The sequence below is a fragment of the Nelumbo nucifera genome, chromosome 1 (genome assembly GCF_055504915.1).
Source record: "Nelumbo nucifera cultivar China Antique chromosome 1, China Antique-T2T, whole genome shotgun sequence".
Lineage (NCBI taxonomy): Eukaryota > Viridiplantae > Streptophyta > Magnoliopsida > Proteales > Nelumbonaceae > Nelumbo > Nelumbo nucifera.
The window spans coordinates 156,559,089-156,586,354 of NC_142649.1; the positions used below are offsets into that span (position 1 = coordinate 156,559,089).

General features: G+C 35.8%; 2 protein-coding genes across 7 annotated transcripts; one reads left to right on the top strand and one right to left on the bottom strand.

Annotated features, from left to right (window-relative positions):
- Positions 1-1,719: 1,719 nt before the first annotated feature.
- Positions 1,720-6,558, bottom strand: LOC104602770 (uncharacterized). The gene is made up of 5 exons (XM_010266574.3): positions 6,336-6,558; positions 6,054-6,194; positions 3,459-3,554; positions 3,213-3,305; positions 1,720-2,362 (listed from the first exon to the last, which is right to left on the bottom strand). Coding segments are annotated over exons 1-5 (714 nt in total). The 5' UTR covers positions 6,337-6,558; the 3' UTR covers positions 1,720-1,979.
- A 7,034-nt stretch (positions 6,559-13,592) lies between these two features.
- Positions 13,593-21,174, top strand: LOC104602771 (S-adenosyl-L-methionine-dependent methyltransferases superfamily protein). Of its 6 annotated transcripts, none has more exons than XM_088894862.1 (5): positions 13,593-14,038; positions 14,595-14,631; positions 14,789-14,813; positions 17,273-17,425; positions 19,506-21,174. In XM_088894862.1, the coding sequence occupies exons 1-5, from the start codon at positions 13,959-13,961 to the stop codon at positions 20,210-20,212; spliced, it is 1,002 nt and encodes a 333-aa protein (XP_088750988.1). In that variant the 5' UTR covers positions 13,593-13,958; the 3' UTR covers positions 20,213-21,174. The 6 variants fall into 6 exon arrangements, with proteins under 6 accessions (XP_088750988.1, XP_088750987.1, XP_088750989.1 ...); XM_088894861.1 differs by having other exon boundaries at positions 13,594-14,038; positions 14,588-14,631; positions 19,506-21,167; XM_088894863.1 differs by lacking the exon at positions 14,789-14,813 and having other exon boundaries at positions 13,594-14,038; positions 14,588-14,631; positions 19,506-21,170.
- The last annotated feature ends 6,092 nt before the right edge of the window (positions 21,175-27,266 follow it).

Genomic DNA, 27,266 nt, shown 5'->3' on the forward strand with positions numbered 1-27,266 from the left:
CTGTACACGACCTTAATTAGGGAAGTATTGTACGAAAGACGTACAATGCAAAGTTCTTTTGCAGTCAGAACCAATCTATGGGAAAATAATGTTTTATTTGATCTCTTTTATCACCTATTTTGCTTCTAGTTATTATCCTATTCTTGTTTAAGGTATATTATTGTTTCCATGGGTGCAATACTAAAGAGGGTTATTACACTACGATATACACAAGTTCGTGAATCATTTTGGAAACCAGATAGGGTGATCCAGTAGACTGAAAGGGTCTCGTGTTTGCTTCATCACCCTCACTCTAGCCCTTGGGTTGCAATTTGCAAATCTGATCTCAACGGCACAACCGCACAACCTTGTTTTGACTTTTGATGTCATGTGGACAGCAGGGCTGTTCTTTGGGGAGAAAAAATTGGCTGTCTACGTTTGACGACCTCTGCTATCTACAGGGTTAACATAAGTTTTTAGGTGGTTTATTTTTACAGGCTTGAATCTGAGGTTGACTGACATAAGCTGTAAGTTATTTGAATTGAAATCGTTCAACGTGATTAAGAGGGGGCATCCTTGGCCTTATAATTGATCCTTTCCTATGCATCCTCCAAGGAGGATCCGCGGTACTAGTTTGAGTTGAAAAATCGAAGTTTTGGTGGTAATACAGGGAAAGTATAATTAATTTGGTGTTTGGAATCATGGGCATTTATTGAATAAACAAACTTATATAGGTGTTATTTCAACATCTTCCTCGTTATGGGATCTGTATGCATAGAGACTTGCAAAAGTAAGTATTGACTTATGTGCATGCCAATCGTTTAATTAAGTTTTATTTTAACATTTCCCCCAATGAGTAGGCGTTTAGTGATCCAAACACATAATAATTTTTTACAGATTGAAATTTTATGTTTTAGGTCGTGCATTGCAAGTGAGGTGCACTTTCATGTAAATTTCCCCCATCCCCATCCCCATCCACTTTAGTTTTTGGCCCCCCTATTTCTGACTCCGTCCCTTTTGGTGTTTCACAGATTCAGGTGGATGGTGCATGGTCATGGTTGTAGCCTGTGAAAAAGAGTTACGGTTTCAAATCTTCTATCTACAAAATGGAACCGTGATTGTCAAAACAGGGAACAACTTTATCATCATTTCATGGAGGCTAGGAACCCGTGTATCCTTGTACCAATTCTGTTTTTACTTTCAGGAAAACAACTGTTTAATCCGAAAAATCTTGTAAACCCAATTGCAGTGTCCTTATAGATTTGCTTGGTTTGATGGAAAATGAGAGAGAAAAAGAAAGTTGGCAGGGAAATCTCGCAAGGAATTTCCCCCCAAATCTCTTTGATTTAGATGAAAAGAAATGGAAAAGAAGATGAAACTGTGAAAGTGAAAATGTCTAATTTTTCTTACATCAAGGAGTGAGTTGCATATTTAGTTTAGCCGGGTAATATAGTCCCAATTCCAAGTTTTACAAGACCAGGAGGTAAAACAGCTTGACAGTTGTTATGCTGTGAAAGTCGGTATCAGTCTTTGTGATTGGGATGTGCGAACTGGCCGCATGCAGAATTGTGAAGGTTGAAGTGTTGATCAGAAATATATAATCATAAAAAAAATGGGTTCTTAACTAAAAATTTCAGGATAATCACATTCCCTTGCAGTATCATCAGAAGAATTTTATGAAATTTATCATGCATTCAATTGCTCCTCTTTTCTTTCTACCAAAATTGATGGTCTCAGATGGAAAAGGAAATGGATAGCTACATACATTGGTGAAATCAAGGGAAAAATTATGGCATATAGATGGCTTTCTAATCTGGTTCTTGTTGGTTAAGAAAATACATACAACTGGATCAACCTATCTCGGGAAGCCATTTACAGAGATAAAAACACATACATGTGGAAGTGAAAGTGACCGAAACATGGCTTATAATCACAATGAAGAGCTTTGAAATAGACTATGAGTTCCTTAAGAGGTCTAGTCCAACTGCAAAATTGATTACTTAAGTTCCAATGGAGCTTGGTTTTCCTTTTCGAAGATACCCATTCTGCTTTGGAATTGTTGGCTCTGGACCCTTCTTTCCACTAAAATGGTTCTTAGCATCAGTAGCCTCTTTGGACCCTCTTCTTGTGATCATGCTACTGTCCACTTTAACATTGTTTATGGTAGCCTCCTTGGCCCCTCTTCTCACATTTGCAGGACTTTCTGTTTTGACCATATTATCAGTAGTTTCCTTGGTTCCTCTTCTTGTGCTTATGGGACTTGCTGATCTAATGCACCTGAAATTACTTTGGGGAGATGCATCTTGTCCCAAATTATGCCTTTTCAAAATTGATGTCCTCTCACTGGGTAACCGGTTTCTATGGCCAATCATCCCATCATTATCTGAACCCGATGAAGGAAATATAACAGATTAGCAACCTTAACTATTCCAAATTAGATAATGAAATGAACACAATCACCAGCCATATTGAAGGAATTAACAGTTTTTGCAAACTAAAATTTATTAAACTTAAAGGAATGCCATTCTATTATGTGAGAACCTCTCTTGTGTTGATTTATGCAAATAAATCAACAGATAAAAGTGTGATACGCTTGAATAAAAGGAATGCAATGCAATGAGAAATGGTGTTGCAATCTCAATTGGTAGATTTGTAGCAACTCATGGTAAGAAAACAGTAAAAAAGCATAAAACAAGTCTCTATTAGCACTGCTTAGATATGTTCTATTGGGAATTTGGGATGGTTTGTCATCAATTATTTCAATCAGCATTTGAGATTCATCTAACATTTTCTATCTAAAGATGGACTTAATCAAGCCTTCAAGTTTGGTTGGTTCTATTGATTCCAGGTCAATCTCAGTCATTTGGAACTGGTAGAGACCAAATCAGCCCCCCACAATGTCCCACAGCACATCCCCGCAGTGTATTAGGAACATCTCCCGATAATGACATCATCATTCTGGGTATTATCATCGGGAGATGTTTCCAATACACGGCGGGGATGTGCTGTGGGACGTTGTGGGGGGCTGATTTGAATTCAAACTGGTATCACTTCACCAATCTATTCAGGCTAAGGTGCTAATTCATATACCCAACACTAGATGTATATTGGGGAGTATTTCATTTGGATATTTATAATTAAGAAAATAATTTAGTAATAGAAAGGGTCATTCATACTTAAAGGGTTACAAGCATTTGCAATAAGAAAAACAGTGGGAAAGTAAAGAGAGATACCAGGACTAGACAAGACAGCACGGGGACGTGGAACTGCACTAGCTCTTATATTGGGTTTATCCTCTTCAATCCCTTTCATGTCTTTATGTTCCTCTGCCAATCAAGATGTAAAATTGGAATGACATTAGCAGGGGATTTTTCTTAAAAAAAAAAAGAAAATATATTATGATATCACAACATATCTATGCAAATATAGAACAAAATGATATTTGTTTTGCTCAAAGCTACATTGAAGAAAAATGATACCTTTGGATGCTGAAATTGATGCTGTAGCTGACTTTGGGATGTAAGACTTAGGGATTTTTGCAATTAACGTTGGCAAATCATTTCCAGAGTCTTTCCCTGTAAGTAAGGTGCATATAGTTAAAAAAATTACACAAGGTTACTACCACTCTAAGCACTTAAAACTAAGGTAAATAGTAAAATAGAATTGGAAAAGCTTCATTCTAGTATTGGAAGCACTGGAAATGTGGGCCTTGAATGATATCTGAAATGGTGGATCAAATGGTCCTCAAGATGAGTTCATGCACACATCCAATTAATCCACCCCCTGATCATCCCCACCAACAAAATAAAAATAAAAGGAAAAATACTGGAAATAAACCCATTTTTGCTATTCTGGTTAGATTGCAGTGTCATAGCCAGACCCATTTTTTATATGTTTGTAAACTTTACATAATTGATTGTATATTATTTTTTATAGCTAATGAATATGGCAATTACTCCCTGCATATCATCTCATCTCATCCTTTCTTTATTACTAGCATGATAAATCTCACGTTGGCAAGTGTGAGCGTGGGTTTGAGTCTGAGGGTGACCACATTGTGCCAAGAAAAAAGCCAATTGTTAGGACCATAGTCTACCCCTTGAAAGACCCCAGGTGGCTGACACCAACATTTTTTTGTTTTTTGTTTTTTTTTTGATTAATCATAGCTGGCACCAACATTGGGTAATGACCTTTTATTAAACTGAAAGGCAATGGAAAATGGAACCATGCAAGCATTTTCAACATGAAAGAGACAAACAATACTGGAAATATATGGTAATGTAGTGAAGAATATGATGTAAAAAATCACTTAATAGGATGAGAGCATCAGGAAATCTTGATCTAAGCTATCTGGTAAAGAATATGATGCATACTGAAGATGACCCTCTTAATTGGAATTTGCATATAATGATAGCAAAAAATGTCACCAATACTCTAAAAGCTTATTCTCATTGAAAAATAAAATCAAATATTACCATGTTACCATAAATGGCATTGTCTATGGTAGGGGTTTCTATTTATGGTGAAATATCACCAAGCATCAGAAATAATTGACATCTTCGCCAGATGCTAGATGGTGGAAGCACAGTGCTAATGGTGTGTTTACTGTAGAGTCATTTTATGCATGGTTAGAAGTTGAGGAAACCGATATTGGTGTGTGGGGAATCCTATTTTTCTGAGAGAAGCTTTCATGTGGTTTCTGTCCTTGGGTAGTGTTCTCACAGTGGATCATTTAAAAAACAGGGGTTTCCATTTAGCAAGCCAATGTGTTATGTGGGGGGAGTACAAGGAATCAAGTTATACACTTAATAATTGTAGACAAGCAGAATTTCTGTGGAAATTCTTTGCAGGGTTGTTTAGAAAATCCAAGAATGATGATCTAATTAATTGTCATCATCATCAGCCTTATCCCAACCATATGGGATCAGCATGATGACCTAATTAATCTAAAGAAGGTTTTCCCCCTTTTCTTTTTTTTCCCAAAGTGGCCTGCAATATGGCAAAAATTTTCTGGATTTCAGTTCCACTTGCAATGTGCTCGGCTACAATGAGAGAGAAAAAAGAAGAATTTCTGAAGGAAATAAAGCAGAAACATAAGGAGAATTGTGGCTGATGAGTCTTTAATTATGGAATGGCTGCTTGAAAACGATCCTGGGTGCAATCCAGAACGACCCTGGCTACAAGCATTTGATGTTTGTAGTTGTAATCAATATGAGACCAAAGCCGGATGAGAGCCTGTTGTTTTTTTCCTCCCCAAAGTTTCAAGGGTTGTTGAGGGCCTTCTTAAAACATGAGCATGCCATAATCCAAATCAATCTGCAAGAATTTAACTGAACAACAACTATGAAGGTATGGCATTGGAAGCTGTCTCCTCATGCCCACAAAATCGAGGTTGTATCTTAATGATATTTCCAATAAAAAGTGTTTCTTGTCGACTATTTTGGAGATGTGCAAGATATCCAGATGTTAGGAATTCATCTGTCTTTAATCATTACTGAAGAGTGAAGATGATTCTTCTTATTTCACATGTTCTTTTGGTTTGAGATAATTCTTCTTATCACTCAGACATAACTTAATTGAAGTGAGGAAATATATGCGTATCAAATCAATTTCGGAAATATTACATGTATTGTTAACTCTACGGAAATTAACAAAGGTTCCTACTTCTGGAAGATAATTGATTATCATCTTCAGACATGTAATCATGCAAGTTAATAATATGAACACAATGTGTAGCATGTGGACCGCTCGTCATTAACGCTAAGAAAATGGCCAAGTCAATATATTCTTTTAGAGAGAGATATATCAACAGCTCACCAAAAGAAACCCCCTCTAAAATGGGGAAAAAAGGAAAAAGAAGAAGAAAAACGAATGAAAGAAACAAAACCCTCCAATTTTTCCAAGAGCATGGGATGAAACCTGCTTTCCAGTAATTAGAATTTTTTTTAAAGTATTAAATTGGAAATATACAGATATCCCAATATTCAAAACTCACAAGTCAATTTGGTCACTCTAACCGAGGGTGGGTGGGTGGGGGAAGAATCGAACTCCAAAATTCCATGATGAGCAAATACCTGAATTGATGATGGAAGGAACACTGGGATTTTCCTGTAAAGAGAGGGATTCCAAAACCTTCAAAAGCAACAAACTTCTCTCCTCTTGTTCGATCAGTTTTTTCTCTTGTTCTGAATTCCTCACCTTCACCTTTGGATACACTTCAAAATTCGAAAAACCAGCAAAAAACCAGATCAGAAAAAGACATGGTTGTGTAAAAAACCAACGACCCAACTGAAAACAAATAGAATCGAACTAGAAAATAGAAGTGAAAATTAGAAGAAATCCAGGTGATAACTCACTTGTTCTGTTTCCCTCGGCCCTGGAAGCAGCGAGACGAGATGGTACGCGAAAACACCGTGAACAAGAGTCAATATAGTAAGAAGGCGTGGTGGTGCTGAGACCTAGAGACCTGAGACCTGAGAGGAGTCAAACAAAAGAAACGTCCCTGGGTGCAATCCAGAAGGAGAATTGGAGGAGGCAATCGATACTTTCTTGACTTGAAAACGAAGCAGAGGAGCAGAGCTGTAGGAGATCATGACAATAGGAATGGGCCCCCATTTTGAATTGCATCTATTGTCACTTAAAAGTAATGGGCCCACATGAGAGAACTTTCGGCAGCTTGGGGCCACGTGGACTGTGAACCGTTTAGTTTCAAAAGAGTCCAAATTTGTAACGGCTTTCTTTGGGATCCCTGTCGTAGTGTGTCGCTTCCTCTTCATTTCTGGAGACGGTAGTTGAGCCCAAATATTTGAACACGGATCACACGTGTTTTACCAAAATTGATCAGGGCCCACCATTCAATAGACCCTGTCGACAACATGCTTTGACCATCAACATGCCGGTCTGGACCACAGGACCGACCACTTGTTAGGTCTGGTCTGACCCCTCCATACGTGCCACACATCTCACAAGCTTGAGACTCGGAAGATCAGGACTGAGGACCCATCACGGGATGGGTCCCACCGTCCCACATGAGGCAAAACCTTGGATGAAATGCTCAGATGAATGCCCAACATATTCCATGATTCTAGAATCACACCCGATAAGATATTTTGGTCCCACTACCCAGCCAATTTGCATTTGTTGGATCTATATTGACTTGTGGGTCCCACTCAAATAGTACCTTTGGATGTGGGCCATGTGGCAACTTGTGGGTCCCATGGGTCCTTGGTCTCTGATGTGGCTTCCTTCTCACATTTATAATGGCTAATACTCAAACTGTGCTACCAAAAATGTAGGTCTCAGTTGACTCTATTAAATTGGTGGGCCCCAAGCGCGGCATGGGAATGGCCCTGTTTCAACTGTTAGACACAGTAGGCGCTCACAGAATGTATTTAGTTATATTGTTTTGAATAATAATAATAAGTTATCATAATTTATGCTAATTTTATTTTGAAAATAATATGAATTGCTATCATTTTCACGCATGCAATTCATAATTTTTAATTTATTAAAATACAGACATACTCTTATATAAATCGACTAGATTGTACGTTTAGTTGTTGTTTAAGTGGATCGCCATAAGAAATTTTTTATTTAATGGAATAAATTAGTAGGCAGAGACAGAGAATTGGAACACTTGATTCTTTCCATCAGGAGCCAGAATTCTAATTATGTGCATCAGTTGAAACTGATAGAAAACTGGTTGAATTGAATATAACAGAATTTGATGAAAAGCCTACGAGATGGTAAGTTATTAGAGCGCCCATGGTTTTGTGTTAAGGGATGGCTTGAATACTTTTGATTCATATTTATATTCATCTTTTCCTTTTCTAGATATTGTAATTTCTATATTTAATAGAAAATATACGTGTGCATGATGTGGAGTATTGCCTGGAGTAATTGATCATGTTTTTTCCTTCGGGAAACGAAAAGAAAGGGGAAATGAGAAATCATTAATCATGACCGTTCAATTGATGGGCCACCTTTTGTATGATCAAATTATTCAAGAATTAGACTTATTATTTGATCCCTTCCATTGACGGGCCACCCTATAATGTGCACGCACCGACACTCACAACCCAAATGCAAATGAGTTCATTAATATAAATTGTATTATTATATATAGGGGTGTCAATGGTATTTGAAAATTTAATTTTGAATTCGATAATTTGATATAATTGAATATCATAATGGATCGAATTTGAATATTCTATTCATACCATTTAAATAATCAAATCGAATTCGAATATGACCTGATTTGATTTGATAAGTATTTAAATTTGATCGATTACTTAATTTTTATATATAATATAAAAATATTTAAATATTTTATAATTAAAATTTTTATTTTATATATTTATTAATTATTTAAAATAATAAATCAATCAAATCGAATATTCAAATATTTAATCAAATTGAATTTGAATATCAAATTTTATAATCAGATTCAGATATTGCCTTATTTGATTCAATTTCGATCTATTTACACCCCTAATTATTTATTAAAAATATGAAATAATTATATTGCCAAATTTATTGTTTAGTCCACTTCATGAATCTTGATGGGTTCGTACATTTAGGAACAGTGCCAAGGGGAATCCATCACAATTTAATTGGGGGTTTGGGACAATACATTTAGAAAACCAATGAAAATTTATGAGGGGTAGACGATAAATTTCACAATTATAATTTGTAATGGGAGCTAGAAACCCAAAACTTAAGTTAACTTGGGGGGTGTTTGGCAATGTATATGCATTTGTCTTTGTAAACAAAAACAAGAACTCAAGTTAATGCATAAACAATTTAATTAAACTCAAAAACATATATGTCTAATATAATATATATATATATATCAATTGCAATAACCTTATTAATAGAGGGTCAAACTATGATACTAGAAAGATATACACCATAAAAATTTATAACCAACCAATCAATATCATATGAAAGTGATAACCAATGGATGTTCATTCTTAGGCCAAGTTTTGGAGTGCATAAGCGATTATTTCAACGAGCACTTATTTTGGGCCAAGATCACACCAATAAGCACTTATTGGTGTATGGGAAATAAGCCCAAAATAAGTGTTTATTTTAAAAATAAGTACTTATTAAAGAAGCCCAAAATTCCAACTTTTTTAAAGTGCTTATACAATAAGCACTTATTCAAAATTTTGATTCCAAGATACTCTTCGATTAGATTTAAAAATACTACTTATGCCTTTCTGTCAACTAAAAATATAGGGTTTGCCTCTTCGATAGTTTCTTTTCCATTGTCTTCTCCAAACACTAGCGGCAGAACTACATCTCAAACCATAGGTTCCTAGCAAGGTTCAAAGTATTGATACGTACCGGTCGATAAGTATCGTTTTGGGACCCCATTAATTCGCCCCTATAGTGGGTGTATCGGGGATTTGATTGGTTCAGGGGTGGAGGAACCTAAACCGGCCCCCCTGAACTAGTTTAAAAAAAAATAAAAATAAGCAAAAAAAATAGTATCGATTTGCCCGATATGTCCTTATCGATGAATCGGGCGTATCGATATTTTGAATCTTGGTTCCTAGGGATGTCAATGGGTTGGGTTTGGCACGGGTTTGTCTCAACCCTAACTCGACCCTCCAATGGCCCAACCCAAACCCGATCTGACCCGGCTAAAAAATGCATAATTTCTGAACTTGACCCAACCCTATAGGGCTTAACCCAATACCAGCCCGACCCAAATTGTAGCATTTCAACTGTACATTCTTAACACATTTTGAAGACCTAAAATCCATTAATTTAAACTAGGAAATTGTTTTATAGATTTTAAGGTGTCATTTTCCTAAAATACAAAGAACACCAAAATTAACGTGTAAATAAACCTTAAACTTTAACTCTTTAAGGCTATAGAGATAGAAGTCCAAAGTTGCAAGAATACTTTGTATACATGTAAGGTATCATGACCCGACAAGCGGGTCAACCAAAACCCTAACCCAACCCTAAAGCCGAATATGTTTGACCTTAACCCAATCGTATAGAGTTGGGTCAAGCCGGCTCTACCATTTAACCCGACCCATTGACATCCCTATAGTTCCTACGGCCAGGTTGGTTAAGTTATCCTCTATTTTCATTTTCTCCTCCTCAGCTGATTAACCATGTAAGTGTTTTTGTTCTCATTTTTTATTTTTTGTTTTCTTCTTCAAACCAAACCAGATGTTTTTTTCTCCGTGAATACCAAGGTTGGGGTTTTCTAAGCTCGAAGTTGTATCTACGTCCAGGTAGGTGAAGTCCTCTCTAAGTTTATTTTTTTCGTTTTCAAAATTGAGTACTACACATGGTGTCGATCACCATTATTTTTTTCTTATGACTGTCAACCCAATCTATATGATTTTGCCCTTTGTGTTGTGGCATTCTTAAAACGAGGGTTAAAGTTGTCTTTTAAAATGAATAAGTGCTTATTAAAGATATAGACTACCAAACACCTATTATGAAATAAGTGCTTATTTTTTAAAATAAGCAATTGAAAATGTTGGGTGCCAATTACAAATAAGTGCTTATTCTAATAAGCACTTGTTTCTAAGCACTTATTTTTAGAATATGCACTCTCAAACTTGGCCTTAGATTAGAACTCGCATTCTCAAATTTGCCGGCCTTAGATGTTACCATTATACCAATTACTCATTATTCCATTCCAACATCATGCATCCCAACCATCTATATAAAGCAGATAGTTGCATTGGATTTTGTATAGGTCATAAAATTCAAATCCAAATCCCATATATCATATATAGTTAATGTTGTAATTGTGCATAGCATGTGCTTTTACATTATACTTTAAAGAAAAATATAATGAAAGCAACTTAAAATAAAGACTAATATAAGAAGTGATTTATGTAAAATAATTAGTTATCTACTTGTATTGGGTTCTATGTAAATTATAAAAGTTAAATCCAAATCCCATATATCATATTGGTTAATGTTTTTTTTGCACTTAGCACACACTCAGTTTTTTATTTTTTTTGGCTTTTGGAGTAAAAAGAAAAAAAAAGAAAAGAAAAGAAAAGAAAGCACATGCTCGTACACTACTTAGAGATAAAAGAACAATGAAGTCAACTTAAAGCAAAGATTTATATAGGAAGTGGTTTGAAAATGTCTCTCTTACTCACGTAGCCAAATCCAAATCTAACCACAACCCTATCCTATTGGGTTTGGACTGCCAAAGAGTCTTGAGACCTAGGCCATTTTGGTTTGAAGAGGCTTGGTGCTCTCATTCTTGTTGTGAATCTGTAGTGGGTTCAGCTTGGAGCCTTTTTCATGAAGGCTCTATAATGTACAAGCAAGCTGGAAAAAAAAAAAAATCTAGAACCAACAACAAGGATTGAAATAAAAATGTCATTGAAAACATTTCCCATAATGTTAAAATTGCAGAAGATGCTTCACATTCCAACAGATGTGCCGATTTTATGACTAATATAGCTTGGAGCACTAAGATTTGGTATAGAGAATTTCTTATACCTCCTAGAGAGTTTAGTCACCCATCGTTTAATTTTGGTTTGAGTCTTTTGGTTTCTGTGCTTTGTTTTTTGTTTTTGTTTTTTAGGCTTTGACAGATGAATCAAAAGAAAAAAAAAAGCTCAAAATGATATTGTTGTAAGAGTTGATGATGAGACTATATATAAGATCCTTGGAGAAGTGCCTCCATGATAAACTAAAAAAAGAAGAGAATTTTTAAAAGCAAAAATTTAGAATCAATTGGCTCCAATGGGGTAACGATAGCATAAAATTCTTTCATGCCTCTACAATTTAAAGGAGACGGAGAAATTTCATCCATGGTATAAAAGATGAAAATGGTTGTTGGCTTAGAGATCAGGATAGCATTGTGCAGTATTTGCATGGTTTCTTTAGTAATCTCTTCACTACTTCTGGCTCCAGGGATGTAGACCAAATTCTCAACAACATTACCTCTCATCTCATTGAGAAAGAAAGCTTATTCCTTGAGCAACTAGTTACAAATATTGAAATTGTAACAACCCTGAATCAAATGGCTCCCTCCAAAGCTCTCGGACTATATGGGTTACCAAACCTTTTTTCCAAAAATATTGAAAAATTGTAGGGAATGATGTCTTGGAGGCAGTCTATGAATTCTTCAATTCTAAGGAGAATGTTGAAACTAGTCTATGAATTCTTCAATTCTAAGGTAAACAATTTGGAACTAGTCTCTCATTTCAAGCCAATTAGCCTCTGCATTGCCCCTTATAAAACCATATCCAAAGTCTTGGCTAACAGATTAAAATAAGTAATGGACAACTTGATAAGCCTGATCAACCAAAGTGCCTTCATCTTAAATAGACAGATCTCATACAACATCCTCCTAGCCAATGAACTTCTTTATTTCATGAAAAACAAATCCAAATACAAAGGTAGATTCATGGCTCTGAAGTTGGATATGATGAAAGCCTATGATAGAGTTTAGTGGATCTTTTTTTTTTTTTTTTATTTTGGATAAGGTCATGCTTAAAATGGGGTATGGCCGTGTTTGGAGGAATTGGCTTATGCAATGTGTTAGTACAATGTCTTACAAAGTGCTTCTTAATGGTTATCCTGGGTGTATTATCCATCCTTCGAGGGGCTTGAGGCAAGGCGATCCTTGTCTCTTTATTTACTTTTGCTAGTTAATGAGACTCTTTCAGCTACCCTAACTTCAAAAGCAAGCACTAAAGCTATTTTAGGTCTGAAAGTGAATCACATAGTCTCTGTTATTACCCACCTTTTTTTTTTGCTGATGACAACTCTCTTCTCTCTAAAGAAAATTTGGATGAAGCAAATGAAATTCTAACTTCTCTTGATTTCTATGAAAAGGTTTATGGCTAGAAGATTAATTTGTATAAATCTAAAGTTTTTTTTTTAGTAAGAACACCCTTGTGGGATTCCAAAGATTGATTGCTAGATGCTTGGGTATGAAAAGGGTCAACCACCCAAGCTTCTACCTTGGGCTCCCCTCGGAAATCCAAATGTCAAAGCAGAACACCTTTGGCTTTATCACTGAAAGGGTAGAAAAAAGAGTTCAAGGTGGAAGAATCAAACCTTCTCTCCTACTGGTAAGGAGGTCCTTGTTCAGTCTGTGACTTCAGCAATTAGCATTACCTATTTATGACATGTCTTGGTTCCTCTTACCAAAACCAGTGTGTAATAATATTTCTAATCTTCAGAGAATGTTTTATTAGGGTGATTCTACTCACATGAAGAAGATTTACTGAATCAATTGGAGAGTCCTGGCTAGACAAGCTTGGAGCATCCAGAGGAACTGGACCTTAAGGCTATATACTTTCCTAGAGATTCTTTCCTCACCACCAAAGTCCCCAGAGACTTATCTTGGGGATGGTGTAGCATATGTTCTGCGAAGGAAATTCTAAGAAAGGGTTGCTTGTGGAGAATTGGTATGTAAAACCACAAAAATTGTTTTATTCATTAAAACAAATTGATAAGCAATTAAGTTCAGCCAATTCAGCTGTAAGAGGCCACCAATTTTGTCAGGAAATTCAAACTTCCGTAGCCAAACAAACCCTTACTTTAGATGGAAGATTCAGCAATTCAGGCCTTAGCCGGTCAGCCCTCAAGGCTGATCTGATCAGTCTCATTTCTCGTGTCATCCATGTACCCAAACACTTCTTTTTCCCACTACTAGGCCCGTAAAATGACTAGGGTTTAGGGTTTGGTAATTTAATCCGTTACGCTTAAAGAGCTCAGCTGACGGTGAGTAATAAGTGACGAAATTGGACCCCAGAAAGACAAGAAAGAGAGCGAAAGCGAGCTCCAAGTAGTAGTTTCGTGGTTGGAATTCGTATGGTTTGGCGGGAATTTGGGGATTGGAGTCTCTGTAATGTGGCGAATAGCGAGATTTAGCTTAAGAAGTAAAACCCGTTGGTACTCCTCTGCGGCTCGACGCAATCTCGAAGACGAAGGGGACTGGTTTTACTCTTCCGAATGGTGGGGAACGGATTCCGATGGGCATGCTATTCTTCGATCAACTTCCGACAAAGGAAACGGCGTTGTATCTGTTGTTGCATATCCTTCTTCGAGACCGGTCAGTTTCTTGGCCTTTTTTTTTTTTTGAATTTGTGGTAATGTTGATCATTATTTGTCAGCAATCAACATATTGCACCGTGGGTTGTCTTGAATGGTATAGCAGATTCCAGTGTCTTTCTCTCTAGATTGATGATAGATTCCAATTGAAATATGAAATGCATTTAACTAGCAGGATAAACATTTTATGAAAAATGGATTTTACGATCTCAATTGATAGCCTGTAAACTTTTTTGACACTAATTCTAGAAGTTCTGATTGACAGGTTTAATCTATAAGTGATTTTTGCGAACTTTTTAATGCTTGAATGCAGATGTGGATCTAATATTAACGACACTTTTCACACATTACATGTTTAATTGAATCGATCTTATTTTAATCTCTTTCATTTGCTTGCTCACTTGGTCGCTTTACCCTTACCCTTGTGGATATACTTGAACTTACTGGTATATTTCAGCCTGCAGGATTCATCTGGACTGTGTTACTGGAAGCATGGTCAATTGTCTTAATTACATACTTTGATGAAAGCTTATGTTACATTTTGCTGCAGGGTGCAGTTCATTGGCCATCAATGGAGAAATGGCTTCAGAAAAGGTATGCAATGATGCATCCAGATGAACACAACGAGCAGTTTAGGATACTGGGTTATCAATGGCGTGTACTTCGCTTTAATGACATTACTCGCCAAAGTACAGTTAAGTTAATGGCTACATATAGGAACTCTGACCCTGGCACTGTATATTTTATGCAGCAGGCAAGTTGCTTGGCCGTTCCATGTAAATTCCTCCACTTTCTTTTTGTCAATACTTTGCTTTGAAGTCACTCCACGGAAATGCTAACAGTTTTATTATCTGATTTTTAAGGCTTTTTTTTCCTTATGTGTGTGTGTGCGTGCAGGTGCTTGCATATGCATATCTATTCAAGAATTATCTTCTTTGATTTGCTTCCCTCTTTTTATGTTCATTCTATACGTAGCTTATTGCAGGATAACCATGGAAAGAGGATTGAATGAGCTTCCCTAAGATTAGCCCAGCAAGAAAATCTTGGATTAACAACAACCCTAACAAGGAATTCTACATTACCTTTTTCATCTATGCTTTAAAAGCTTTATAAACTTAAAAGAAGTTTCTGCCTTTCTGATGAAGCCAAGGCATTGAATCACATGCTACATCAACAAAGGACTTGTGAAATAGAAAAGAGGCATAGGCAATTTGAGTAACTGTGAGAATTTTCATGGGTCAATTTTACTATTCCTTGGCTTCAGTTGTGTTAGATAAAATTGTTTACTACTCAGTAATTTAGGTCAATTTTATGAATGTGGTGGACATTATTTAACTTACTGTCAAAATATAGTGTTACATATCCATGACCAATCAAAATTGTTACTTTTAGTGCTAATCTGGTCAAAATAGGACTTCATTTTTGCAATTTAAAATGTTGATTATTTTTACTGGTAAAAGGATAAAGTTATGCCATATTCCAACTTGGAATTCTTTTATACTAGCCAGTAGTGGTAGAATATTGCTATGCTGGAATTTAAGATACCTTTTCCCCCCAGATAATTAAGATGCCTTAGAACTTAAAAGTTTGCTAGTCTCTAGAAAGAAGTGGATATATATTGTATATTTCCAAGTTTCCTGCCTGGCTTCAGGCCATTTTTCTACACCTTTAAACATGCATTAATATATTTTTTTATTATACTCATAAAAAGGTGTGTATAATGATTCTTCTTTTTTTATTTACTTTTTCTGATGATCCATTTCATTTCATTTTGAGATGTGAGCTGAACTTTTTTGCAAGTAGCTTCCACCAAATTGATCGGAGGGGGAGAAGAAACTGAATAGTGCTCTGCCACATGGATTGCATATGAAGCCCCAACATGGTCATAACTGCTTATTCTTTCCTAATGAAGCATCAATTTGATCTTTCAACTGTCTGTCGAAGAAGTGACCAAGAGCACCTTAAAGCGGGCTGGGTTAGGATCAGCATTGGAAATGTTCTCATTCTTTAATAAAATTTCTAGATTCTGGCCAGCATTAGTGAATTTTCTTTGATCTTTGATAACCACTTGTTGTTTCATTATTATGGAGCAAACTGTTTTGAGCAAACAACAGATCAAAGAGTCTTTGTTGGTGAAAGAAAACGACACAATGATATGATCTGTTGTTTTTTTTGATAAACAAGAGTAATTTTATTGAAATAAATATCAGAAATACAAGCAGCCTAGGAAGAGGCACGAGATGTTACCTCCCCCAAGGACTGAATCATAAACACTAAACATGCCCAAACCTTAGATACAAATTACAAAGCAGCCCAAAACAGATCACCCCTTGACACCCCTTGCTTGGCCAGAGAATCGGCCATTACATTTGCTGATCTGCTAACCCACTGGAACCTAACAGTCATATTTCTTGTCATCCATTTAACTTTCTTTAACAGATCCCTGTAGCCCCAACAAACTGTGTCTGTGCTATTCAGACAGCCCACTACTACCTTGGAATCTCCTTCTACTAACAGATTGTTCACTCCTAATTGACTAGCCATTTGTATACCTTGTACTGCTGCTAGTAGCTCTGCCCTTATAGAATCACCTTCACCCACTGGTCCTGAGAAAAGAGACAACATATTGCTGTCTTTATCTCTCAGAATTCCTCCAACTCCAGATGGCCCTGGGTTACCTTTGCAGCTGCCATCAAAGTTCAATTTTACCAGTCCATCCGGTGGGGGTTTCCATTCAACTTGTAATTTGTTCTTAGTGGAGACTGTAGAAGCCATTGTTTCCCAATTTCTCTTTAAGTCATCAAAGGAGAAATCTACCAACAATTGTGAAGATTTCAGCCATGAGATTGTCTTTGTCAATATACATTCCTTGACTTCAGCAAGACTTCTTTCCTTTTCTTGAAATGTTCTAGCATTTCTCTCCTCCCATAAAATCCACAAGGTGGCGGCTCTGTTGTTGAGCAAACAGCAGATCAAACAGTCTTGCAGAGATGCATACCATTAGACATGCCAAGAATTTGATAGTTTATTGTTTTTCACTTTGTGTCAAGCATGACATGTATTTGGTCCTGTCTACAATCTTTGTTATTTACATTTTCTCTGTATATTTCTCATCCTGCCTGCATCTATTAATGGCTTATGCAAACATCTTTCTATGAGCGGAAATATTTCATAATTACCATCAATGTTGTGTTATCTTGTGCTAGATTTTGAGATACATTGTGCCCTTCTGCAGATCTGAAAAGCATGATTTCGGTTGGATTGGCCACCTTATTGTCTTGCCATTATGATATCACCAGTGCAGTTCAAGGCAAAAAAAATATGAATATTCTATGCATTGGTCATGGTGGTGGAAGTCTACCTCTATTTTTAGCTACTAAAATCCAAGGTGAGGAGATGTCTTGTTTGTCATTATGTATGCACCTCTTGGTATCTACCAGCAAAAGTTACTTCTTATTATATAATTTCATGAAATGTGTTCTATGGATCATACATAAAAACAAATATAAAAAGGAAGGAAGATGTACAGCAAATGTAAAAAAAGCTGGAAGAAATAAACCTAAAGATATGCTAATTTAAATTTAAAAACAGGCTTGCTAGGTGTCATTCAGAAAGCAGAGATCTAGATGATTGACTGATGTCCATGTGACAGCTTGGTGGTGACCCAAATGGGTTCCGTGTATTTGCCTTATCATCCTCTCTTCATGTAGCAGATTCAGGTTGGCACCCAGGCTACATGGCAAAAGAAGGCCCTTTTAGGAAATTTCTGGAATTAAAAATTAAGATCCAAGGGTGGTCTTGGTTGGAGAAATGAAAAACCCAACTCATGGTATACAGTTCAAATGGACTTGGCACTGAACTTTCTTGCTATTTAGAGGAAGTCCTGACTCCTGATAAATGGTCTAATCATCCTCAGGTGACAGTCGTAACAAATTCCCTCAGGTAACTGAAATAGGAAAGAATTCCTACTGAAGAGATCTTGGTAACTCATCTAGAAAACCTTTTTTCTCATCTGCATACAAAAAAAGCAAAAAAAAAAAGGATCATGAAAAGAAGCAACAAACCAATATGTAAGAGTATGCGTGGAATACCATAAAGCCCCTACCCCCTTAAAAACTTTAACCAGAGGGGTACACTGGCCAAACAGTTATTTTATTGCATGGTGATGGTTTGGGCTCCTTTAGTAACTCAAATGATACTAGAAATAAGTCAAGATAGCTATTTTTTCCCTTTCTTTAGTTTCATGTATTTGGCTACTGCTGGTCCTTTTGGTCATTTTACATTAAGTTCATGGATGGTGCAAGTGTAACGATATGCTTCTCTTATTCCTTTTCTACTTGCTTCTAAGTAGAAATCTTGTCTTTGGCTGGTTTCCATGTGATACTTTCTTTATCATGGCAGAAGTCCTTTAATATTTTGCTACACTATACTCCAGCATATTCGTTGTCAATACCTGGAAATTTGGAAATATAAGTTGCTGATTATTTAGCTTGTCTTGGAACAGTTTCCTGATGATTCACATGTTAGGATTGATCTTGATCTGCGTGAAGTCTCTGGGATCAGGGTTTACATTTGTTATTTATTAAATACCACCTAAGCTATGCTATGCATTGCATCATATGTTTCATTTATAATTTATTTTTCACTTAACTGACCAACTATAAGAAAATAAAAAGGGAAAGGGAAGAAAGAAAGAAATTGTACATCACTGGTAGATGGATGTTAAATTCCATTCACAAAATAATATATGTCCAGGTTTTTATGTTGTATATTGTATTAGCAGGTCTGGGGTTGATGTACTTGAAGATTGAACTTAATTTACTTCTCATTAAGTTCTAATTGTCATCTGGTTGAAAGCCCTTAGTCAAATTTTTGAGGACCTTGTCATGACATATTTAGTTCAGAGAAGTATTTTAATGTCTTCACATTATCTTGTGGCTCTTTGTCAATGGTGTCTTAAAATCTTTTGGAATTTATTGCAATACACTTTCAGTGTTCTATTGTCAACGCATAAAAGTTGGGGTTTGTTTGAGGACCATGTGGAACGAATGATTTTGCTTCACTTTTGTTGAGTGAGCCATGGGGATTATGTTCTGTTCTGAAAGAGGTGAGAGGGTTGGCATCCAAGCTGAATATCTCCATCTCCTGGGTTCATAGATATTGAAGTCAGGTGATGAAAAAGAAGCATTAACACTTCATTTTGTTTCACTAAAAAAAGACCATTTTGTTTCTTATAGCAACATAAATTCATATAAAATGATTCATCACTGGAAAGTTACAAACAAATATTACCTAATTTCTTCAAATTCTAAAATGACCACATTTCTATTGCCAACATTTCTCTGATGACTATATTTTAGACGATGCAGTTATGCATCCAAATGCCATCTTATAAATGTCTAGCCACATTTCTTTTGATGTTATTGCCCTATTAATGAAGCTGAATCCTAAAATCATGCTTTCTTCAGGTGCAACTGTCCATATTGTCGAAATTGATCCCCTTGTTATCTCAGCTTCAATACAAGCAATGGGTTTCCCAGCATTTGCAGTGGTGAAGCCATCCGGTGAACGTGCACTCCTGGAACCTAATCCTATAGATGAAGTATTGTGGAAAGGAATCCACGAGAGGCTCTTCCTCTACGAGGCAGATGCAGAGAAGTTCATCCAGAACACAAGTAACATTTATGATCTAGTCTTTATTGATGCTTATGATGGCGATGACATCTTTCCCCACAAGCTTTGGGACCCAAAAGGCCCATTTCTTGACTCTCTTAGGGACAGGCTTCATCCTGAGCATGGTACTGTCGTGGTGAACCTTCACTCGGATTCTGATATCTTGAGCTCTGATGGTTGTGTTCCTTTCATTTTCGACCAAATATTACCCATGGGAAAGTATGTCTCACGAGTCTGCAGGGCATACAAGGATGTATTGGCTGGGAATGAAAGTAATCATGGTGGGAAGGAGGGCTCGGGCTTGGGTTTCATTGTTTCTGTTCCTTGGCTCTGCAACTCGTCACTTGTCGTATGCAGAGGTTTTGGGGTGGGTGGCATGACTCCAGACAGGGATTCGGTTTACAAAACTCTCCTATCCAAATCTCTTGAAGTTGAAAATGTTCTCAACTTGCCATTCTCATGTGTTCAATACATAAAGAGAGGATTGGTCTTGGTTGATTAAGCCTTACAAACTTCAAATGTGCATCCATGTACACACACAACATCAACATAGGTACACATGTTTTTCAAAACCGGATCGGACTGGATGGTCGGACTGGAAAAATTGGGAACCGGTCAGACGACTGGTTCTGTTTTTCACCAAAATCAGATTTTTTTCCAAAAAATGTTGCTTTGGTTAACAAACTGCTGACTTGGGCGGTTAAATCGTTCAACTCGGGAATCAGACCTTGACCGATTTGAGCAATGTTCAAAATATCGGTATTATGTATTGTATTGCTTAGTTTAGATGTAGCTGTGTATCACAATATGCTTTGGATACATTTGGATGAGGTGGAAAGATATGGTTTTGATGAGGGGTGATTTAGCCCTCCTGTGACATTGTGATACGTGGCACCCCGGAATTATCTCATGATGCCTCAACGCCATATGGGCAATAATTTTAAAAACACTTAAAGCACACCTCACCTGTCTTAATTGTCCTAATACCACCATGGTAGGGTCGATTTGTGGATGCCTTGACAGGATCAGGTTAGCGTAAGAGGTGACCTTCCTTCGTCGATCTGATTGAGGTCTAGTTGGTGATTTGTATGATGTGGTGGCTGACTTCCATTACACGTGGACTATCGTCTTTGAAATTTTCGGGATCACGTTCCTTACTAACTGAGTCAACTCTTGTCCCCCCTGCTTTGAAAGCAATTGAATAAGTTTTGTCGCTTTACATGGAATCTAACTCTGAGTGTGAAACCGCCTCCGAGTGAGGCGGGCCAGTAAGCCACATCCTCTCGGAGATCTTGGACGTGCTATGTGAAGGCCACGACAACCTTTGCCTACATAAAGGCATTCCATTGATTAGAAAAAGTACTTGCAATTTTGCTTCTACTCTTTAAGTGCTCTCGCTTTCAAGCATTCTTAAATTCTTCGATGACTTGGGCATCCGAGTACTCACCTCAGGTACTCTGACTGTTTTCTTGTAGTTATCTTTCTAGCTGGGAGCTACTAGATTGTACACCATCAGATTTTACTTAGATATGTCAAAAAAACTTTTACAAATTTCACAAATAAGTTAGTATCACTAAATCTAAGGTATAAATAACTATGAATAAAATACAGACACATGAAGAATGCGTACTTCAATACTTTATATAATGATGCATTACAATCAACAATACCAGGAGTGTAGAATATGTAGATATCGTACAATATATAAAACAATGTTTAAGCTTCTAATCTATTAAAAACTGATCACAAGGCGCATTATTGTTGTTATTAATGAGTTTTATAGATAGATCCATTTTATAGTTCATTTCTGCAATGAAAACCATTTAAAGAAAATAAAAAATTAATTCTTAGTTTTTGGTTTTTTCAATTTATTGGGGGAAAATCCAAAGATCTAACAAGTTTGGACTGTTAGTGTAATTAGATATATGTTGGTAATGTGAACGGTTAGGACAGCCTAAAAAAGTTATCAAACAGTGTTTAAGCTTCTATTCCATTAAAAATTCATCACAAGGCACATTAAATTGTTGTCATTAATGAGTTTGATAGATAGATTCATCTTATAGTTCATTTTTGCAATGAAACCCATTTAAAGCAAATACAAAATTTTTTTAAGTTTTTGGATTTTTCAATTTCTCATAAAAAATCCAAAGATCTGACAAGTTTGGACTGCAATTGATATATTTTGGTAGTGTGAACTGTCAGTACAGCCTAAAAAACTGTCAAAAAGTTTGGATAAATAGTTAAATAGCAATTGTTGACTTATGCCTACTGTCAACAACTTTTATGGGTGGTCATGACCCTCACCAAAAATTTTAGTGGTGGTCATGACCGCCACCATAGGTTCATTAACACTCAAATGACCCTTGTGCCCAAGTTCAAAGTTGATACTCGGAACCATCCAAACTCTACTTTATTTTTACTTTATTTTTTTTTGTTTTTATGGTTGTACAATGGATATTTTTTTTGGTAGAAACTAACAAGAGAATATATATTAAAACAAGTAACATCATAACAAAACATTACAAGTTAAGGTCTAATTAAGTCTTCAGTCAGTAATTTGATATCCATGCACAAAAAGTTTGCATCCAAAGCCATATCGAAGTTTTCTATCTTCAAAGCCTACACCAGAGTTTGGCAATCAGATTCCACTGATATATGTTCTTTCACATACTTAAAACTTCTAAACTGTTGAGAATCGCCATTGCTTCTGCTTGGATGGGAGAAAAATCTGATTTTCCAAAAACTGCTGCTATCACTGTTCCATTAGCATTCCTTAGTATTGCACTAAAACCTGAATTCCTAGGACACAAAAAACTCCCATTTACATTCATTTTGAGTTTCCCTATTTCTGGTGCTTCCCAAAAAGTAAAATGTTGCTTGCTAAAGCTTGGATGTTGAAGAGAAGAATCTCACAATTCTGCTTGGGAAATCATCACTCTCTCTCCCTCTCCACATCCTGTAAGATACAACAAGGGTGAATCTAAGTAACGGAGTTGTATTCTTAAAAATTTTGCAGTTCTTAGCCTTCCAATATTCCATAATAATAGAAAAGAAAATAAAAGCAGTTCATCCTTTCTATTTCCATCTTTTAAGCACAAATCCAACTAAATTGAGAGCCACTGATTGAGAGAAGTAACAGGTCCTCTCCTAAATCCCAAGAAATTCAGATAGGATCTGAACCAGGTTGCTTTGACATGTTCACATTCAAATAAGCAATGTATAATGGATTCAGCCTGTTGTAGATTAGATATTAGATACGATGCAACATCTATTAATGAATGAATCCCTAAAAAGTCTAATAAAGCACATAGCAATGCCATAAAATTTGATACATACCGATATATTGCAATATTTCAAACCTTGATTGTGCCATGTATTCATGCCCTCAGATACTGATATCAGACATATTGTATTAATTTGAACCTAGGAGATCAATGTATTCTAAGATCAAGTTGGGCTCATTGGGTTGAGGGTTGTTGGGTTGGATTAGAATTGAAGATAGGTATCCTTGCGTTGGTATGACCAAAATCCAACCCATACCAGCTCTGATTGCTCAGTAAAACAAATATGAGAATTTTCTTTTGGGGGGTAGTGTAATGGGGTAGGTGTGGGCAGAGTTCTCTTGGCAGGAGATCCAGAGTCTTCAACTGCAATGTAAATGTCATCCGGGTCACCATGCTTCATGCCTCCTAGCTGACAAGTAAAAACAAGTATGTTTTCATAATTTGGTTGTCCAACTCCAATTACATTGGCAAAGAAGTAAAACAAATGAAAACCCCAAATTTCCAAAATACCCAGGCATACAAACCCACAAGGAAATAATATGAGCAATGTCAAGTAACAAATTAGGGGGTGGGGGAGAAAATTTAAGTTATATGTATATTATATATATATATATATATACTATCTATAAAAGAGTGAATGTCTCTTCTTTCTAGAATTTTCATTGAACGTTTTCTATTCCCTTTGTCTAAACATACAATGGGCATAAAAAGGGCATATATGTCCTTTACTCTCATATTAGAAACTGTGCACTTATAACTCACTAGAAACAATTCACAACTGTCTAGAAACTGTCTATGAATTATAAATAGTTTTGTCTTAAAGATACTGTCACGTTCATAGCCCTGCTTAGAATTCCAACAATGTAGAAGTATTAAATCGGAAACCACTTGAAAATCTAAATAATGTTTCGGCATGCTCACCACTTGAAAATCCAAATTATACTGATCTATATGATTGGATCGTTTTGAGAGCAGATGGGCTTTTGGTGATGACTTATGTACAAAAATTGATGCAGTTATGGTTCATGCAAGATTGATGCAGTTGTCTCGGATTAGTTTCTGATTGGGGCATTGGGCTGATGATGGTACGACTTGTTTGAAGATTTTGGAGCACATCAACATCTGAGCTCTGCTATGTTCTTTGTTGCTTCCAGAATTTCTACATCTCCTTCTCTTGTAAAACGGGTCGGTCATTAGTTAGATTTTATTTTGAAAAATTGAGAAATAATGAAGGATAAATTTGATATTTTGCTTTTTTTTTCTATCAATATTTAATGGCGATGACAATTGTAAAAAAACTTGAGAGGTTTGAACGTTTGTACATGCATCGTCTTTTTGTTTAATTATAGTTTTTTTTTTATTTAATTATAATCAGTTAGTGTTTTGGTTGAACTGGTTTATGTTTCCTAAAATCAGCTTTTAGGAACCCAGATTTTCTACTCACTTTCTCTACCCAACAGCCGTACATCTCATAAGGCCATCTGTACCTGCAATTCAAGGCAGAGGGCAGAAAATCGGGTGTGACTTCTAACAGTGTTCAGAACAGTTAATACAGCCAACAGTCCCATTGACTTGAGTATTCGGTTTGGGATTTTCATATACTGGATCTAAGTGATAGTCCAAGAGGTTCAATCGTCCGGGTTGGAGTCTATTTGGGCCTGCTTGATTTTACTGGTAAGAAGTACTTATTATAAATTTTTATAAGTACTTAAAAAGAAATGATGGGACCACATATTAAGTAGAAAAAAAGCACTTTTACCTGTTTGGTAAATAAGTCAAGTATAAGTGTTTATTTTCAAAAAAAAAGTATTTAACAAATAAATATGTTGAATGTGGTTTTTTAAGTGCTTATTCAAAAAATCTAGGACAGTTTAGTCTCTTAAAAATTTCATAATGACCAAACTACCCCCATAAATGGAGAAAACCCTTGTCTTCTCCATTTGCCCAATTCGAGCAGGGCAGTGGCAACAAGATCTCAGAGGGAAACCGGCAACGACTTTGAATACAAAAAATCAATTGGTGGGTGGGTCATTTTTCAGTTCTAGTCAATCATCCTCGTTCCCAACTTGTTTTTTTTTTGGGAAAATGACCAATCAGCCCAGATCAGAATTTTATAGCCCCCATTGTACAGGGGGAATGCATCCTAACTGTGAATTGATGCCAAATTCACGGGCAGGATGTGATTTATCCTCCGTTTTTTTTTATTTGACACTTTCTTTTTGCGATCTGAGATGTTTCTTGCGTGTATTGTCTCAGATCTAAAATCTTTGACGGAATCTTACTTGAAACACGTAGGCCACAATAGGTAAGGCTCCCTCAACCTATCACTTTGGTTGTTTTGAGTTTTTTTTTTTTTTTTAATCTTCTTTCTTGTATATGCTAGTGAAAGCCATTTTTTTATTTTTTCAGTAATATGAATTGAAAAATGATGCATATTATGAACAACTATGATTATTTTCTCATTATTGTTGAATATTACAGAAATATTATGTAATTATTTGAGTTTATTTTGTTATGTTCTTGCATATTCTGAATTTTGCTTCATTTTTTCAGGAATTTTGATGTGAATATGTGAATTTATTTTGTTTTGTTCTTGCACATTCTAAAATCTGCTTCATCTTCTCTGGAATTTTAATGTGAATAATTGGTGAATATGTGAATTTATTTTGTTATGCTCTTCCATATTCCGAATTTTGCTTCATTTTTCAGGAATTTTAATGTAAATAATTGGCGAATATGTGAATTTGTTTTGTTTTCAGTTTTTAAATCCTTATTGCATTCTTGTGGTTGCTTCATTGTTATGTTCTTTATTTTTTATTATTAATATAAATAAAAATTATTAACCTACTTGTTTTTAAATTTCTCATTGCAATTTTGTGATGTGTTTTACATATTTTTTTATTAAACTGAAATTTCATTTATTTATTTTTATTATTAACATGAAGAAAAATTGTTATCCTTTTTAATTTCTCTTTGCAATTGTTTTACATTTTTTTATTAAACCAAAATTTCATTGAAATTTTTATTATTAATATGAATAAAAAATATTGTCATACTTTAATTTATTATTATTATTATTATTATTATTATTATTATTTATTGTTATTATGTCATGATCATTATTGTTATTATTATTGATTATTGTTTATTGTTATTATCATTAGTATTAGTGTTATCATCATCATCATCATCATCATCAATGTTTAAAAAAACGACCTGGAATTGGAACCATATTGCTTATCGATTTATGGGTCAATAGTTCAACCATCTAGTCCGAATGGATGGCCCGTTCTGACAAAAAAATAAAAAAATAAAAATAAAAAACAACAAAAAAAATCGTTGAACGGGTCGATGGTTTGATCACCCGGGTCAATGGGTCATTGACTGATTCTACAAATTTTGGCCAAGGATCGGGTTTGGGGTAAAACGGAACCGGTTTCCTGGATGGTTCTCAGGCTGAACGGTTCGACTATCCAGGTCAATGACGGTTCGAAAACCATGATGATGATGTCTCTTTGCATTTTTTGGGTCCATGTGGGCTAAAATTGTTTATATGTGAAAAGCATTGTTTATATGTGTGGGGTGAAATGAGGGCTAAAATTGTCATTTATGATAAAATAAGCACTAGTGGGAATAGTAGCTCACCAAACATCCTCACCCCAATAAGTTCTTAAAAAACATAATAAGTGATTTGGCAAATGGGTTACCAAACAACTTTAAGTGGTTGTTAAAGTAAGCATTTACAATAACCACTTGTGCAATAAGTGCTTATTTTAACAGCCAGTCAACCACTTAATCACCAAATGTAGCCTTGGATTGAGAAAGGTGGAGCTTTAAGGACTAACACTATCACACTACACTCAGACTAGGCTCGAATAGGCCTTGCGAGCTTAACAAGCTGAGCTTCAAAGTATTCGAATTCGGTTTGATTAATAGACGAGCTATATATAGAGCTTAAATTCAGTTTGAAGCTTGAGTTGGGCCAAGCCGAGCCGAACTGAGCTCAAATACCTCGTGAAAAGCCTAGTTCGTGTTCACTCCTAATTACAACTAGGTACAAAGAATTTGGTTATTGATTGTCCTACCTGTTGGAATTCAACTTTTGAGATGTTGTCATGTGCTTTGAAATTCAGAGATGTATTTCCAAGATTTCAAGAAAAGGAGCCAAACTTTGACTATTTCCAAATCTTGAAGAATGAGAAAAGGTGGAGAAAGTATATGAGTTACTTGAAGTGTTTAGTGAAGTTATCAACATCATTTTTGGTAGTGACT

What these genes read in the sequence shown, in the direction of transcription:
- LOC104602770 (XM_010266574.3), bottom strand. An exon ending in TCCTTCCATCATCAATTCAG is followed by an intron (nt 3,555 to 6,053) that starts GTATTTGCTCAT and finishes CCTTACTTACAG; the next exon opens with GGAAAGACTCTGGAAATGAT. An exon ending in ATCAATTTCAGCATCCAAAG is followed by an intron (nt 3,306 to 3,458) that starts GTATCATTTTTC and finishes CTTGATTGGCAG; the next exon opens with AGGAACATAAAGACATGAAA.
- LOC104602771 (XM_010266575.3), top strand. Translation starts at nt 13,835, where the DNA reads ATGTGGCGAATAGCGAGATTTAGCTTAAGAAGTAAAACCCGTTGGTAC. An exon ending in CATATCCTTCTTCGAGACCG is followed by an intron (nt 14,039 to 14,587) that starts GTCAGTTTCTTG and finishes ATTTTGCTGCAG; the next exon opens with GGTGCAGTTCATTGGCCATC. An exon ending in AAGTTGCTTGGCCGTTCCAT is followed by an intron (nt 14,814 to 17,272) that starts GTAAATTCCTCC and finishes GCCCTTCTGCAG; the next exon opens with ATCTGAAAAGCATGATTTCG.